The sequence below is a fragment of the Anguilla rostrata genome, chromosome 14 (genome assembly GCF_018555375.3).
Source record: "Anguilla rostrata isolate EN2019 chromosome 14, ASM1855537v3, whole genome shotgun sequence".
Lineage (NCBI taxonomy): Eukaryota > Metazoa > Chordata > Actinopteri > Anguilliformes > Anguillidae > Anguilla > Anguilla rostrata.
This window is the reverse complement of record NC_057946.1, coordinates 18,159,153-18,177,796: the sequence shown is the minus strand read 5'-3', so window position 1 is coordinate 18,177,796 and position 18,644 is coordinate 18,159,153. Positions and strand designations below refer to the sequence as shown.

Sequence of the window (18,644 nt, the reverse complement as noted above, 5' to 3'; positions counted from 1 at the left end):
GAACAAAATATTACTGATATTCAAAATAACAACAAATTCTCTTGGTATGAGAGATAAGTTTTGATGGATGCGGTTCTGCAATGTCTACCATAAAATGCAATCTTACCAATGCTATTATCAATAAAGACAATGCGATCTGAACATAGTCACTCTGTTGCAATAGGCATGCTATATTGTGCAGGTCAAATCCTCGAAGGTCGAAATAAGGAAATACATCGTCTTTAGTTTCAACAATGCACAAGCTTTTGAGGAAGAACATTATACAGTCTCTAAAAAACCGAAGTGAAAGATAGCCTATGTATTTTCTATCTAACAGTCGCGCGCGAATATATGTGTGTGCGCGCGCGCGTGGATAAGCAAATATTCCTCATCTGATCGCGCGCACACATTCACAAATCTTAACAGAGGACAAACATACATACCTGCGTGCTTATATAATAATAATAATAATAATAATAATAATAATAATCAAATTCGATGTCATTTCAGCGTATATTATTTATTACTATTAATAATAATTATGATAATAATCAAACACAAACAAACCTTCATTGTGCGGATCATTATTTCATAAATGACTGAGATCGGTTTAGTCAAACGTCTATATACAGGATGAACGATATCAAGTAGGCTATTAATTTTCTCCGACAAATTGCACAAGAAAGCATACACTGGTTACTAATATTACCTGAAACGGTTGTTCCACATATTCTCGCCGACTTCAATCCAAATTAAGAACCTGCATTTGATGAGAATGACAGCGACAAGAACATATGTCGTGCCAAAGAAGTACACAAGAAAATGTCCAGTGTTACTTAAAATCTAACAGAGTACATATGAGTCCTAAAGGGACCAAAGTAGGACCATATGTACCCTGTAAGAGTTGATTTAACACTGAACATTTTACTGTAACAGAGCTGGACGGAACATCCCACCAGTCAATAAGTAAAATTTCAATCCTACTTTCTAAATGTAATATGCTTTTTTCTGAACTGGCTACTGCTGTCAGTATAATGGACACCAATGAACTCTGTGTTAAAACGATTAAATAGTTTTAGGCCTACACTAGACTATTTTCATTAAGCCTAAGTGTTTCTATGTGATCCGAATTTATTTTGCTATTAAGAAGGCACGCATATGCCATTGGAAGAATAGGCAATAGAAATATCATTATGTGCCATTTAACCTGAAACTCCATCCTTCAAATGGATGTTCCAGAGTTTGAATCCTAAGTGGGGCACTAGGCTGTTTAATATATAATTCGCGTTATAGCCTACTGAAATTTAAGTTAAACGGAAAATGTGGCTGTGCAGTACTTCACTCTCAAGGTTATACATTTTATCGGTTTAAAAATACAAAACTCGAATAAAAATGAATCCAACCTTCCAATGAAAGTATAAATATTAGACGCTACTCACTTCTCATAATTTCAGTAGATACCAAATGCTTGTATAGCCTAATATTAACAATATTGAAGGGCACATAAGCCAACAAATAAATGCAAATTATAAAACATGCTTTTTTTAAAAGTAAGTCGGAATTGATCTGCCATTACGGGGCCGTCATTTTTGGGATAATCATTGAATCTGTTTCCAACTGCAACAGAGCTCCGCATGTTGCCACAAATGAAATGCGAAGACCTAGAGGTTCTACAGTGCTTTCGCTCGGAATACGGAATGCATGAGAGCACCCACCACCTTTAGTGCGATTTAGTTACATAAATAAAGAACACAGGTATGAATGCACATCGTTCCAATGCACTTTGGCTTGCACAATCTGAATTTATATCAGAAGAGACGGCCGACATGACACAAAACCAGAACTCGTATAGCTAAACTTCTACAAAAATAGCTATTTTATTAGACTGTTAAATAATTTATTATTTGTTATGCTATTTATCGCCATGATACAATTATTTAGTTTGGCTTGCGTTGATTCTGACATTATTTCACAAGAATGTCAGGTATGGTGGTAGAGTACTGCCCTATAAATGAGGTGTGTCCCAGTCTGAACCATAGAATCAACCATTTGCTCTTCGGCTAGTGGACACTTAAAGTGTTGCTTAAGAATGTATCAACTGTGGGCTCTCTTCCTTGTGAAGTGCACAAGTGTAGTGTTTTAATAGCAAGTTTCATAGCTGCCAGCCATCATTCCTCGTTAGTTCTAAGGCAGATTCCATGAAAATACTCTTCACTGTCATACACATTTTATTTCATTTTAAAACTGTAACATCCCTCATAGTGCAAATATTTCTGAGATGTTAGCACAGATATGGAACGTCCATATGCAGGTGCAACTGCAGAGGGCAGTGGAGAGGAGCTGCATCCTCATTTGTTTCCCTAAGACTGGGATACCCGTCAAAAGCACAACCGCCAGACACCTGAGGAGTGTTCATGGATCAAGTACAGGGGCATTACGGGCAGCACGCTTTTTTGGACCGTATCACAATGAATATCCGTTAAATGTTCTTGCAAGTATCTTTCACAGATGGTGAAAGTGTCACCTGTACAGGAGTTACTGTATGTATATACTATACAGTGCAAATTGCAAGTGCTGTTGCAAGAGAGCATTTCAATGACATGTACATGGCACAATCTTATTGAAGTTAAATAATTGTGTTTTACTTGAGTATGTTAAAAATAAGAAAGATATTACAAAATGATGTTCTTCTTTTTCAAATGTATTTATCAAGATTACATTTTAATTATTCAAGCCTGTCATCTTGTTATGTCTGATTAAATATGCATAAGTGCTCTTGTGTATTTTAATTAATTTCTGGTCAAAACTCTTCTGAGGTCTCTTCTCAGTCAGTCTCTTGGCACTCACAAGACTGCATTAACTTTTTGCATTAACATCTTGTTGCAGTAGGCCCTAAGTGAGGAGCACTGTAAGCAAATCATGCCTTAAAATCTTCACAGTTTCTACCTGGAGCATTTCAGACTCCATTCACTACATGTATGGAGTGGCCTACATATCATTCTTACAGAGCACAGTGTATGTCAATGCTGGTTTAATTCGCTACAAGCATCACACTGCCTCCAAATGATGTCACAATAGGTCTAATAATGTAATTGGTGTAGCTGTTAGAAGGGGCTTGTCATATTGATATACAATGCCACTTTAGAGAAACAGCCGTTGTCAGTCTAAGAAAATCGAAAGATAATGTAAAAGAAATTACACAGTGAAATATTAGAGCAATTTACATATTTACAAATAACAACGCTGTATATGTTTCTTTTTCTATTCAAATAATAATGGGTTGGTTTAATTTGATCAGATTTATATTTTTCCTTAAACCCAACAGTTGCTACAGTGTGATTCCCAGACCTTTATCATGTGAAATGCACTTTTGTGAGTACATATGGCTAAAGCATTTGTAAAATATTACATTGTAAATTGTAATAAATTGAAATTATATGCTATGACTAATGTCCAAACATCTGATGAATTATTGCAATGTCAAATATTTTTACAAGAACAATAAATCACCCTATTAATTCATATCTGTTCAATTAAAGTCAGTCAAGTAAAAAAAAAAAAAACTGTAAGTGTATTCCACATACTTCCACCCCCTAAATAGCATGTCTATAATAATTACATACATTTTTACAGACACGTTACAGTTATACTATTATTATTACTATCTGAACACATGGGTATGTATTATGTAAGCTATGATCTATGAATCTCTTACAGATTCTCAGAGTTAGATTATGGGAGGTGCATTGCATTACGTTAAAAATATTCTTTCAAACTCACCAGAATAGTGATGGATCTTTTTTAGTGTATCTCTTGACTTATTTTACACAAACTTTTAGCTTGATGTCATTTTAAGAAATGTATGACTACAAAAATTCAGATTTAGTACTTCAAGAACTATAAAAGCAGGTATAATAATTACATTTTGGCTACAGTCATGTGTATTCTAGTCCATCAGAAACGAATGGAACCTTGCAAAACAAAACAAAAACACTATTCCTTTTTTATTTAAACTTTCCCTGTAAAATGAAATCCTCATTTTTGAGGTTTAAGGTAGTTGATATTTTTTCACGAAGTAGGGAATAAGCTTTATTAACGCTTAGGGTATATTCTCCCATGTTGTTGTGTTATATTCTTCATCAAGAGTAGTTGCCATATCCTGGTCTCAAGTAAGCTGGCCAAAAGTAGGCATTGTAACCGTTTGCTTCAGTCAAGTCTGTTACTAGTAGATGAACAGCCATGAAAGATAAGACATCATTGCAGAAGCAACACAGACAGACAACTCTATCAAATATACTACTACTGTTACAAATAAAATAGCACAGTACATATGCTCGTTATCCAAGGTCACACAGGAATTGATTCCGATATGTGCATATTTTGAAATAAAAATTGATTCTGATCTTCACACAAGAGAAAACAAGCACACTATATACCCAAGAAGAAGTATGTTTACAACCGCTTCTGAATGTATAAAGAATCACAACAAATAAATTCTTGCCCAAAGACAATTTGTATCTCATCCCTGACAAACGCTTCAGCAGCCAACCCAATATGCATAATCAGTCCTATGTTTTAGACTATGCAAGAGGTCAACTGAACAACTCGTTTGCAAAAAAAAACCCAGATTAAAATGCAGATTAAGACCTCACTATTAAAAGAACAGTCTAGCGTAAGCAGTGAACTGGAGGACTGCACATCGTCAGTACACCAGAGGCAGGAAAGCAGGAAAATGACTAACCCACGGGGATGTGTCGGACGGAGGTTACAGCATCCAACTGACAGGGAAACTAAATACTTGAAGGCTCTATATCAGCAGGGAGGGGAGGGGTACAGGGACCCATGGGGCCATGTAAGTGAAGTCACAAGGAATTTTAAAATAGCCAATTCAAGTTCTATTAGAATGACACAAATAAACATTTGCATTCATGATACAAAACTCTGGCCTTTATTTCTTTTCTGATAGAAATCTCATTAATGTTGGACTTAGAGGTCATGCTAATGAAAATAACGATAATATCCAAAACACCATTATAATGAGGACATAGATTACATGGATCTCAGCAAAGGAAATGCTACAGAACATTGCATGCTTGCTTGCTGTCCCGTTACTGTACAAAATGAAGCCTGAATTTACTGACAGCTGTGCCTCATGTTCCATCTCCCAACACAGAAATCTAAGAACGGTTCTAAAGAATCCATTAGCAAAAGCCATAAAGGTGTTATGGAGTATGATCTTTAAATTTTCAAATGATTAAAATCATGCATACCTAATGTGTTCCTCTAGATCCCTTGTCATTTTATACCAAGCTAATTAAAGAGGACAGTGACAGAACTAAAGCTAACATAAAATATGTTCACAACACTGAGATAACTCTTTCAGGGTTCCATTTATTATTTACACTATGCTTTTGCACCAATCTGGAATTTAAATGAATATTTCAGTGAAAAGCCTGCATGTGTAAACGCACACTTAGATTTTAAAAAGGTGAAATGTGACAAGTGTGCATGATGCTCAAAGCACCACAGAACTCCTACACATGCAAAACTACCTTGCACAGTAGAAAACACCTGCTAGTCCACTGTGCAAGAACCTGACAAATATGTCAGAGCAACAAGTATCAGGCATGAGTGCATGGCTGAACATGTCATTACATGGCATGAACACAGTGGGTCACATATTAAATTCTGGTATCCTTTCCAATCAATGTGATTTATTGAATGATGGCAAAATTAGCTGCAGCACCTGAAACTATAATATGCATGGCCATTACAGCCCTCACAGAACAATATAATATGATTACTTAGTACAAACCACAGCCTTGAAACAGTGAACAGGGCTGCCGAACACCCACATAAGGAAAAGAAATCAACACACATTCACTTGCTTGATTTATTTGTTCCTATTCAATTCAATTACCAAATAACTCAAAAGGCAAAATTGCAATGGAGCGTTTTCGCTGTCAAGTTGACCACAGCAATCGCATCTGGATTGAATGATGATTGCTTTGTCAAGCCTTTCCATTGACCACTGATATCCAGATAACCACACGCATTTGTAACTACGAGCGTGTTTCGGCACCGTGTTTCCACTGCCGCCCTTCAGGAGAAACAGGAAGTTGAGCAAAGTGATGAGCATCACGGCGTGAGTGTCTGGTTATAATATGACCGTATGCCGGTAGTCAGGAGATACTGTGCATTGAATCTGAAGCAGGACACAAACATCACACAGAAGCTGTTCTTTAAGTCTGAACTACTGCAACACATTGAGAGACACCATCATTGGCCAAAAGGAGAAGAAACATAAGTGTACAGAACATGTGAGACGTGCATTGGGCAAACAGAACAGAATGTATCCTTTCATAATGCAAATTTAATCACACTGGTTAATGATGTTTACCCATTTGGGACTGAGACTCTGGGAAGAAAGATGAAGATATTTTGATACTCTGGGTCATTAAGAACCATCTGAGTCACCCTGATTTCCTCTATTTGCAGTGCATAATTCAATGCTGTGGATGAGAATGTCTTCTGTTTCACTACAGACCAACAAGTCCATTGCTTCGTCAGTGTCTTCAGAGTGAGCAGATTAGTCCAGGAAAAAAGCAGATAAAATAAACCAGACACTCCAGATCATCTAAAGTTAGGAAAAATCAGTATGCACAAGCGCTCATAAATGTGAATGATTAGGCAATGGAAAAGATGTCATAGAATAGCAAGATATACCTATTAAAATATTCCAGCTAAACTGGTACAAAACTGGAATACAAAAACCATCCTAAAAATAAAAACGGTTCTACAAAGGACCACATGTAACAAATGAAAGGCAAAAAATCTCACCGATAAAAAGCGAGCATCGTTATTCTGCTAGCATCAGAGCCAAACATGTGGCCCGATGCAGGGCTCTACGCTAACGTTTATTCCAAGGGGTACAGGGGCTCCCGAGCACACTGATGCATCCGGTTAGCACACATCAGCTTTCAGGAGGAAATGCCCCTAAAAGGGGAGCACTAGAGCCCTGTGATGGCCGACCGACACACCCAGAGCCAGACGATCAGAGGGTGTTTGGCCCGACTCCTCTCTCACAAACCTCATATATTACAGCGTGATCACGGAGCAGAAGACAGTTTCAGTGTGAGCACTCTATGCGCGGGTCCTGCGGGTTCAAACACAGGAGGCCTCAGGAAGGCACAGTCCTTCACAGCGAGCGCGCAGCGGAATGTGACCGTGGCGACGCGGGCCGTGTCACCGCCTGAACTTGCGGCCGAACTTGGTGTAGGGGGCCGGGCGCTTCTTCTCCGGGGGCTTGTTGTACAGGTACATCGACGGGCCGGAGTACTCCTCGTCCGGCTTCTCGTCCATCATCTGCAGCTTGGCCTCGATGGCGCGGATCTTGGCGTTCACGCTGCCGACCGGCATGAAAGAGCACAGGGAGAAACGAAAAGCCACTTGAGAAGCGCGGCACTTTCATCTTCCGCCGCTGCTCTCAACACGGGCCTGCTGCTCGGGGGGGGGGGGCACTGGGACTGCTCTCTCTGCTCTTCCCCAGAAAATAAAAACGCTACATGATACTCCTCTGCACTGCACATTATGCAGGAACAGGGCCTGCCCTCCAGTCTTGTGAGCATAGACAAATTCTTATTACGTTAAAACTCTTCTGCTCTCTAGTTTGCAAAGGAAAAGAGCTGGTGGTTTGGCTGGATGCATTATTAATAACAAAATAATAATAATAATAATAATAATAATAATAGTAATACATTGTATTTATATAGCGCTTTTCAGGGAACTCAAAGACACTTTCTAAAGATAAGAAGATGAAATGTAACACACACAAATAAAACAACAGTCATTGGAGTAACATTACAGACCTCAGGGAAGTGGGCAGCTCTTCTGCACTGGACGAGGGCTCCAGACTGGCCGGCATGGCTTTGTCCCCTCGGAACTGGTCAAACTTCTACAGACAAAATGATTAAAATTAAAAATAAAAACAAATAAAACGCAAAAGGAAGACAAAGAGGAAAGCTGAAGTTCGGCTGAGGGAAGGGAGAAGGGGTTGCGATGCGGAGCGTGTTGTTGGGAGTCTTATCGGAACCCATTCCTCAAAACCAGATCAGCAGCGCAGGCCACAGATGTTGGGCTTCGTTCATTCATCTTACGGTCATTTTGTTGGAAAAGAGACCGCTGCTGCTGCTGCCTCTGGCCAATTCTCCTCCCAGTTTCAGGCATGTGGGAGAAGCACGACTGCACAACATTCACACACCAGTGTTCTTCCCCAGAAAGGCCACTGGAATGGCTCTCAGCGCAGCACTAGTCTGGGAGGGCAGGAAACACGGATACCACAAGAGAAGCACTCGCCAAAGTCTAATTCCGCACAAGACACATTATTCACCCGTGCCTCCGTAGATAACTTTCACACAGACGGTCAATTTTTATCCTGTAAAGCATTAGAAATAAATATTTATTCCCTGATATTGCCACAAACATGGCTCCTTTTTTCTGATGCTTAGTTTTAATGTTCGATCACATAACATGCATATTATTGCTCAAACTTTACACATCAACACTGATTTGCCAGGGAAATCAGAATCAAACGTGTGACAATTCAATGAACTTACGAGTTACAAGTTCAACACTGTGAAGGGTCAGCTGCTGTCCAGGACAAGGCCTTTCCAACCACCCCTCTCAGACCCCCTTTCATGCCTCCTCTCCTGTCAACTTTCCTGGGAACTGTTGTTTCTGGCACATGCTCATTCTTGCTTTTCAGCAGCAGAGTGCAAACTGCTCCTGGCTGTTTCACGCACACGTCTTTGCAGCAGCACAAACTCACCCGGCCTATGCTCTGTCCTGCCTGAACTCTTACACACACACACACAGGCACAGACAGAGGCACGCACACACACACACACACACACACACACATGCACACTCACACACAGAGGCACACACACACACACCCAGGCACGCACACAGACACGCTCAGAGGCTCGCACACACACAGGCACGCACACAGGCATGCACGCACACACACACTCACACACAGGCACATACACACACAGGCACGCACACAGAGGCACACACACAGGCATGCACACACACACAGGCACATACACACATGCGCGCGCACACACACACACACACACACACACGCCCTCACACAAACAGCATCGGGATTATGAAAACATTCCAAAAAAATGACGCTCTTGAACACAGCAAGTCCCTCACTCCCCTTCGCCAGCAACAGAATTAATTGGGAAAGCATGTTTGTGGGTTGAGCTGCCTGAAATATTAAAACATATGATTCTGTGTAACATTACTCTTCGGTTGAGCCTTGTTTATCAGTAAAGATGAGATCACACAGGTCAGAGTCAGCTGGAAGATCACACTCAGGAATGCAGGGGAATTGCCAGCAATGTTTGGAGATTGACTACGCAAATGAGCTACTTCGCTCCCAGAGGAAAAACTGTAAGATGATTGACCTGGTGGTGCAGAGAAAACAGGACACAGTGCCACTGAAAACCGTAACCATGGAGGCCGCTGGGGTTTGGATAGGCTCTTAATGGAAAAAAAAATCTTAAAATAAAAATCTCAAAGCCAACCAATGGCGAGATTTCAGACCATCCCCTCTATGAACAGACAGACTGGACTGAGAGCACAAACCCTCAGAGCAGAGATGAGGTAGACAACGCTCTCAAAACTACAAGTGCAGGGAAGCCCTTGAGACAGATGCAGGCCGTAGACTGCAGCCACGCAGATGTTATTTACCACTCAGACATGTTAGGAAACGTGGCTTTAACCGTGTTTGGCTGGAACCAGGATTGGCAGCTGCCTGTTGTTGTCAACAAGTCTGCACTGTTAACCTTGACCTGAGTCTGGTGTCCCGCTGGCCTCAGCGGGGCGTCATTCTAGCCCATACAGGATTTCCTCACTCAGCACGGCAGCTGCCTATTCTTAGAGGCATCGGCTACTGTCCTGACTCTTCTCACTTACTCTAATCACACACTGCAGTTATGAGCTCCACACCCTCACTAACACTCTATGAGTTATACACCTTCACTCACACACCGTACTGATGAGTTATACACCTTCACTCACACACCGTACTGATGAGTTATACACCTTCACTCACACACCGTACTGAACTTATACATCCTCACTCACAAACCTTACTCAAGTTATACATCCTCATTATGACACTGTACTTAGTTATACATCCTCACTCACACACCGTACTGATGAGTTATACATCCTCACTCACACATTAACAATGAGAGGCAGACCCTCACTAAAACCCTCCACTGATGACAGCAGAGACCATCACTCACTCACCAGACTAATAAAGGCATCTTTAACTAATACAGCACACAGTTTAAAAAGATTTCATCTCATACTGTCCTCAAGGAACCCATAAAACCAACAAGAGCCCCGTGTGCAGTGAGATCTGTCAGAGCGCATGTGCAGCTCTGCGTATGTGAGTGTGGGCTGTTTTGAGAGCCATCAGAATGGACAGTGATGGCAAGGAGGATTAGCCAGGAGGATGAGCCAGCAGTGCCCCGCACACTAACGACACCTGCGGGATATTTACCTTTACTTGTGCATGAGCCCAGCGAACCACAAGCTTCTTAGACAAGGCCAGCTTCCCGTTCAGGCACTGGATCGCTCGCTCCGCCTCCTGCAGGATGGAGTTGGCATTGTCATCATCATCATCATTCTCGTCCTCATAATCCTCATCATTAATAACCAGCACACAGTCAATTCTAAGAAAAAAATCGTTTTACATAATATGTTTTTCCGTTTTTATAAAAAATTTGGAATGCCCAGTAACAATGAGAAGCCAAACAATGTCCTCTGCCAACTCAGCACAGCTGAGAATATGTGCACTGAGGAATGTTCAGCCTGCAACTGCTCCTTTTCACTGTACAGCCCAGCAGCGAAGCTGCACAGCCTCGGGAGGACAGAGGACTGGCCTGCAGGGGGCGCAGGAGTGCCAGAGGAGACGTTAGTGAGCAGTGAGGCAGAGAATTCCCCACCGATTACCACCCTCCGTCCCTGGGAGATGGTATGACTGAGTGCCATCCCGAGAGGCTGCCAGCAGCAGTGGGCGTGGCATTGGCACAGATACCCCAGACCTTTTTGCGGGATTTGCCACAGCCTCATTCAGAAGAGGCCTGCCCATCAAGGAGACAGAAGTTCCTTTAGCCACCGTCTAGCAGTGTCACTTGTCATTGGTAAATCGCAGCCTGCTGTTTGATGTGCCATGAAAGATGATTAGACTGACATCTAAATGACAGAATGGCAATGCAGAGAACCCAGTCTCTCTGAACTGGCTTTGCTGTCAGGCTCTAAGTCACAGCTCACAGAAAACAGCATGTCAAAACCTGAGCACCACGCCAATGGTGATTCTGCATAAGACTGCAGTCTCAAATGAACATGACGAAGATTCTGAAACATACAGTTCCCTACCCAGGGGATTCCCTAACTCATTTACTAGCTGGCTGTGCACATGATGATTTCTGTACTACTTCTTATAACGTCCGTTTGCCCAATTATTATGAACATTTTTTTTTCTACATACCACATACAAAGATTATACTTTTGCCCTACAGTAAAGAAATATTCCAGTGCAATGTACTTTAGGAAATGCACAGGAGAAAATTGGACCAATTAACTCGGAATTTGTTGGAACAAAAGCCAGCATGCTAATCTAATTACTTGCCAGATTTTTAAAGATGGAGCGGAAATGTTCATTTCTGTATGAAGCTGCTTTAAGCACTGTGCCTCTTTAGACTAAATACTGGAGAGAAACAGATTTGTGTATTCTGGAAGCTTTTAGTATGGGAGAGCTTCATTGTCTGTTGCACACAGAAATTTCCTGCGCATCACAGTTAGCATCTCCATGCTATTCAGAACAAAAGGCAAGAAACACATTTTGCAGCAAACAATATCATAAAAGACAAGAATGCACAATACCATTAAAAGCTCTTTAAGAGGTCAGATATACACGCCTACCTCTTTAGTCTGGAAATTGACAAAACAGTACCCTCTGGGTTGGCCCTCCAGGGGGCCAGACTTGTGGAAAAGGAAATCAAACTGCTTCACCTTGCCAAACCTCTCCAGAAGCTTCACCAGGTGGTACCTGTGAGAAAAACACAGAACTTCTCAATCCACAGATATGTTGCTCAATTTCACTGCTGATGACACTCTGTTTCTTATTAAACAAACAGCTATTCAGAACAATAAGCAAACTATAAAAAGAAATGTATTATTCATGTACAATGGGCATTGAGATATTCAGCAATATGGAACGGCGTTCCTCTCTCCATGTGTCAAGCCCTAATTGGCATGACAGGGTCTTTACACCTTTGAGCAGCAATAAATCTTTTAATAACACAATACGAAGGATACAGCAAGAGGACAATGAGAAAATAAAGAAGAGGAAGTGAGAATTCCCACCAGAGCTTAATTCAAGAAAAACATTTACAACTGTGAACTGCATTAGAACCACAACAGCCTTCACCAGCCAATAGGACTCGTGGGAAATGAAACATGCCCGCCCCTCTGCCCGCCACCATCACCCTGGAAGCCACCATTCACTGTCGACGAAATACTCTGAACACCCCAATATGGAAGTGCTCCCCCGTGAGACACGTCCTATGACTGCACATGAGCGCACATGTTCTGGAATCATCCTGACTGCGCGCGGTATTGTTGTTTACTTCCCCCGCAGTATCAGGGAAACGCAGGAATGGAAACGGTCCAGCGCCGGAGGTGATCCTGAACACTTTGACACAGTGTTAGCGTTACACAACCCTACGTACTCCTCCCACAGAACATTGGCATTTGAGGAACATTGCACAACCCTAAATACTCCTGCCACACAACATAGAATGTGAGGAGCATTGCACAACCCTAAATACTCCTGCCCACAACATGGCATTTGAGGAGCATTACACAACCCTAAATACTCCTGCCACACAACATAGCATTTGAGGAGCATTACACAACCCTGAGCTCTGACGCTGCTCAGATCAATTAATAGCGGAAGGTTGCTTGAGAAGCCAGCGCAACACTTTTCAGATTTACTACTTGCATGCTGCCCAGAGGAAACCAGTGGACAGCAATGTGAAAAAAAACATTTGCAAATTACAGGACTTGCCCAAGAATGGCAGAGACATCCCCTGCTATGAGGCCAAGAGGCCACATCGCAGAGCATGACAGAATGTATCTGATCACGCAGAAAAGCAGAGCCTGTATGCTGGTACACGTTACACAGGCGTGCTTTACGGCTCTCCTATCTGAGAACAGAGTGAACACAACCCGGGACACAACCACCAATACAGACAGAGGAAGAGCGTACATTCATACAACTTCAGCCTTTGTCATGGTTACACAACAAGCTTTTTCATTGTGTAGTATGGCCAGCAGAATACAGCAAACTGGCCTGTGGTAAAAATCTGACCACTAGTTCAGTGCCACAGTCAAGCTCTTCTTTAAAAGAATGAATAGCACATGGACCAATTTATCACCAGAGATAAAGTGAATACAACCATATAAAAGGTCAACACACTACACTACACTGATCTGGAAATGTGATCTTACTGATTTATCAACTGATCCATTTAACAGAGCAATTCGATATAAAGCAAACATAAACAGACTAATTAGATCTATAATATAAATATCCCTTTGAGCCAGGACTACCCCTTGAACAGGGAGTGCATAACATAATAGCTGGAGTAAGTGACCTTGGGCTGACTCGACAGCAGGGACCGATCGATGACAAAAATCCAGGGAACTTGTTTTTTTTCCTGAGTGACAATCGAGGCTGCCTGGGAATTAGCTTGTGTAAGTGTCGGAGAGGTCGCTGGGATTGCCTTATTGTTTTGGCCGAGGCTATTTTTAATCTTGGAAAGGTATGAACGGCAGAAGTGGGGGGTCCTGGAGGCTGTATTAATGTCTTCCCCTCGCATCCCTGGGGCTTTTTCCAAGGAGCATTTCTCACTTTCCCAGACTCCACCCCTCCAGCCGAGAATGGAAGCTCTTCCTGTAATGGTGCAGATTGAGGAATTGATAGTGCCTGATATACAGAATCCACTTCTGGCTTTAAACAGACCACAATGTGCCTCTCGAGGGGCCCATTAAGACAGCTGAAGGACTGGTGTGGAGGAGTGGCCTCTTGACTCGAGGGTGTTCTGTGAAAGCGTGGGCCCGGGCCAAGGCAGCCATGTGCCAAGGTGCAGACGGAGCAGCCCAGCTTAACCTCCCGCGGTCGCCTTGAGGCTAACCCTGCGCACACACGGTCCTGATATCATCTGGTCACTCACAACCGGCGCACAGAACGTGCAGAGGATACAGCAGTGCAACAGGCAAAAAACGGCAAAGCTACTTTCATTTTAACTACACTCCATCTGCATTTTTATTTTTCCCCAGATTTGAATGCTCGCTTATAACTGGAGGCCTGCCTCGCTGCTGCCACTGATTTCAGAGGGTGCAGTGCAGTAAACGCTTCCTTTGTATAATGTACAGCCAGCCAGCACTTCTCCATGCTGAAAGCAGGCATCAGCCACCTGATTGGGCATTGAGCTGCACAATGAGGTGGGGAGTTATGAGGTTATTATGGCCAATTACGCAGCACACCATGAGACTCTCTTCCACAGTTGGGATTGGCACAGTGAGGATTTGATTCTTTGGAGTGAATCATCAAGAGCTTTAGTCATTAAACCCACCCAGAAGTTTTTCAAACATCAATTGTTTTACATATCAGAATTAAATCTTTGAACAATTGAAATTCATCACATTAGTAAAACTGCTACATGTTTCACTCATACTGCTCATTAGCTCCCCTTATGAAACGGTGGGAGCTTTAGCAGCACTGAGGGAGAACGGGAGGACAAAGGTGAGGGTGAGATCAATAGCAGGCATCACGCTGGCTTATGTTAACATAAAGATGTGGGCGGCTCCTGCACGCACTGTAACCACGGCAGCGGTGTGAAGCAGGTCCACAAACAAGGCCAGGAGCACGCTGGCCTCACATTTCCCAGCTTCCCAGAATTCCACAGGACTTTCCTCTTTCCTGTTCCTCTGGCCTTCCGCTGGGCACCCCCCTTTCCCGCTCACCACCCGGCCAACTGGACAATGCGCCGCGGAGGCCCTGTCGTAATACAAACAACCTGCAGCATATGCTAAAACCATCACCGCCCAAAATGGGCCCCTGTGGAACGCCAACGGGTCAACGTGTCAGCACCTTATTGCGTCTACAGCACGATCTGTGTAAACCTGATGGGTGGGGCATTGTGTGTGGCTATATAGCCTGCGGAAAACCTGCCAGGACGGGGTGGTTGTTGTTTAAATGTTCCCTTTTCAACACGTGTCTCTGTCACACTCGTGCACTAAGTGATGCGCTAATATCTGCAAAGATCTTACAAGCACTTAAGCACATGTTAAACTGCTTGCGAAAACACCTGCAGACTGCGCAGACATTCAAATGAGAGGTGTCGTGCGTTGATGGACACAATTCGTGAGGGAGCATCAAAGACATTCCACTTGCTGTGCCCCTACTTCCGACAATTATCATCATACATTTTGCACAATACATGGTCTCATAGTCAACAGGAAAGAGAAGCATCACGTTAACTGATTACTTTAAAGGGGGGGTATGCTTTCATCTCACACGAAAGGGCAACAGAGATACGGCTGGGAAATATACCGTGATGATGATTATCAAATGCAGTAACAGTCATTGCCACCGTGTGGTGTATTGTCTTCCTTTTTGTCTTTTTCCTCTTCAATTATAACTGATGCGGCAGTAAAGCGCCACACTTCAAAGGCCACGCAAAATGCTTTCCGGAAAACCCGTCACCATTCTTATCTATTGGGTGAACATAGGACAGCCAATCAGCAGCAAAGCCCTGTAGCTTCCATGAGATAGACAAGAGCACATCACATGATCACAAGAAAGCTGTATAACCTTGCTGCTGATTGGCTGTCTTACCAACACCCAATCTATAACAATGGTTACAGTTTTTTTGTCTGGAAGCATTTCACAAAGAATCTTTAATTTGGTTGTTTACTACTGCTTCAGGTATAATCAAAAAGAAAAAGATGAAAAAGAAACATAACACACCATATGGTGGTGAAGGCCATTACAGCATTCGAAAATTATTGTTGTGGTATATCACCCAGCCCTAAACAGACAGTAGGTAGTCGCACTTAGTGGAGAATATTACCCTCATATGTTCAGATCTCAATGCAGGATTTAGCATAGTTAGTATCACAGTAGTAGGGGGGTACTTTCTCCCCATCCAAAGTTGGTGTTCACAAGAGGACAGGCACAGAACACCCGTACAGGGAACTAAACCCAGCGCTCTGCACCGAGAAATGACCCTGACTGCTTACTAAGGGTTAGGTAATGAGGAGGCATGCGAGAGAAAGAAAAAAGGCTCATGCTACTCGACAGTTCAGAGGTGATGAAGGAGAAAATTGTCTTCTGCCAGCTGATTAATTATACAGATTGGACACGAACGCCTCTTCCTGTTTTGCTGTAGCATTTCCACCTTCTACAGTCTTACACTATTCAGAAAAAGGAAATTGAGCTCAGTTCATGTAATCATTCAAAGGCGTCAAAAACACTGCAAGACTTCAAGAGTGCTGGTTCCCTCATGACCAAGAAAGTGGCAAGAGGCCCAAGATCATTACGCAGGACTCATTAGTGCCTTGCAGTACTGCTCATAAAGACATGACCAAGCCATTTGAATCGCTGAGAGAGAGAGAAAGTTGTAGGTTTTAGCATACAAAGATCACATTCTGGGTTCACAAGTTCTAGATCGCTGAGTGCATAGATTTGGTGGTGTCCACCTGGTGACCACAGAGCTGTTCTCTGGCTATGTCAGTCCTTTGACATTACCGATCAATCACCGCAAATAAACATCCCAGCAATAACTGCTGCCTCCCTATTCATCATGCCCTTCATAGCCATTAATCTTCCAGACAAAGAATCTACATGAAATACAGCATAGAAATCAGACGCATTTCACCTCGGAACCAAACTACTGCTCTCAATTAACCCCCTAGCTTGGCTCCCCTGAGTTTCTGCTCATTCTGGAAAGTGCCTGTAGGAGAACACTGACCTTGTGAACCAGGACTTCTGCTGCTTGTTGCCTTCAGTGAGATCTGAAGTGGGCCTGCTACAACAAACACTCCCAACATGTGAACTAATTAATCTTACCAATCACCAGCCTGTAGGCATTCCTGCTGTTTTTATTATACCAGGTTATTTAAAGAAAACAGAGGAGAGGAGGGAAGGAAACGCCTGTCTAGACACCGGTCCAAGCAAGCCTTACATTTTCCAGGAGTCCACTAGGTAACCTCAGAGTGTGGTGTTTTTTCTCCCCTCCCTCTTTTTGTGTTTAATGGCAGCAACAGGTTGACAGAGTAAACACTCCAGGTGGGCACAAAACAACCAGGGTCCTCAGTGGAATGGGTTTCCATGCTCTATCACACACCTCAGACATGTGCTTATACTCCAGTTAAATCAATCATAATGGTGGGGGTCGGGGGGGGGGGATTCCAGCAAAACCCCGACCAGAAAAGCAACTCACTCTGTGATTTTGGGGTCAATGTTGCCGATCCACAGGCGATGTCCCTCTTGCGACGAGCTTTCCGATAGGATGGAGGCATTCTCCAAAGTTTCTGCTGCTGACTGCATGGACTTCTGGAGTGAATCAGAAGGGGAGAGCCTTCATTAAAAAAACAATTATGAAAAAAAAACTCAGCACATACTCTACCAACAGTCTCATACCTAAAAGAAGGTAAAACTAACCTACATATTGAAAACTCTATGAAGAAAAAAATATTTTGTACTTCTTTTTGTCCATTACAAAACAGAATGTAAATACATTCAGCAGGAGAGTGGACGCTGAAGTTTTAACAAAGCCACAATAGAAGAGCACTATACACCTAAACACCTCAGAGTCATTCACACAAGGTTAATAAATGTAAAATGTGATGTAATAACAAAGTAAGATAATGTAGGCTAATAATAATGTTAGATAGACCCACTAACACAGGGATAAATTAAACAGACCAGCTATGACACTCGGTCAGTAATGCTACTATGCCCCTCACATCGTAAATTAGGGGTGAGCCAGTGGAATCCTCCAAATTCAAAAATACAGCATTGGTTGAAATATAATTTCCACATAGCGCAGTGAATTGAGATTATGACAGGAATAGCATTACTTGGTAAAATTGTTTTTAAATGCCCTTTTTAACTTTCAGTGCTGAGTCGATAACTTAACGGCAACAGAGAAGTGGGCTATTTGTAAATACCTAACGTTACGTATAATGTACGACACCTTAATTAGGTAACGGTCAAATTAGGCGGCGAACAATATAACGTTACATTTCACCAGCGTGCAGTAATCAAACTACAAGTTGAAACGGCATTGTAACGTTAACTTACGTAACGGAGAAATCGGGTTCCCTACTTAACTCATTTAGCTAGTACCAAAATTAGCAAGCCGAAAAGCTAGAGCTAGCTACTTAGCAACATAAGTAAGCTAGCCAAAAAACGTATTATTGGTAACTAGCACTAAGGTTATTTTACTAATCTAAGTAGATAGACAATTTATTTGTCAGTTTCTCAATAACACTGTGGTTATTGGGCCAGT

The 18,644-nt window shown here is 42.4% G+C and overlaps 1 protein-coding gene across 1 annotated transcript; it reads right to left on the bottom strand.

Moving 5' to 3' along the window:
• Nucleotides 1-5,858: 5,858 nt before the first annotated feature.
• Nucleotides 5,859-17,680, bottom strand: rbm18 (RNA binding motif protein 18). Its single transcript, XM_064306880.1, has 5 exons — nucleotides 17,574-17,680; nucleotides 11,986-12,112; nucleotides 10,562-10,648; nucleotides 7,848-7,933; nucleotides 5,859-7,384 (listed from the first exon to the last, which is right to left on the bottom strand). Exons 1-5 carry the CDS (start codon nucleotides 17,678-17,680, stop codon nucleotides 7,225-7,227), a joined length of 567 nt encoding a protein of 188 aa, XP_064162950.1. The 3' UTR covers nucleotides 5,859-7,224.
• Between the last annotated feature and the right edge of the window lie 964 nt (nucleotides 17,681-18,644).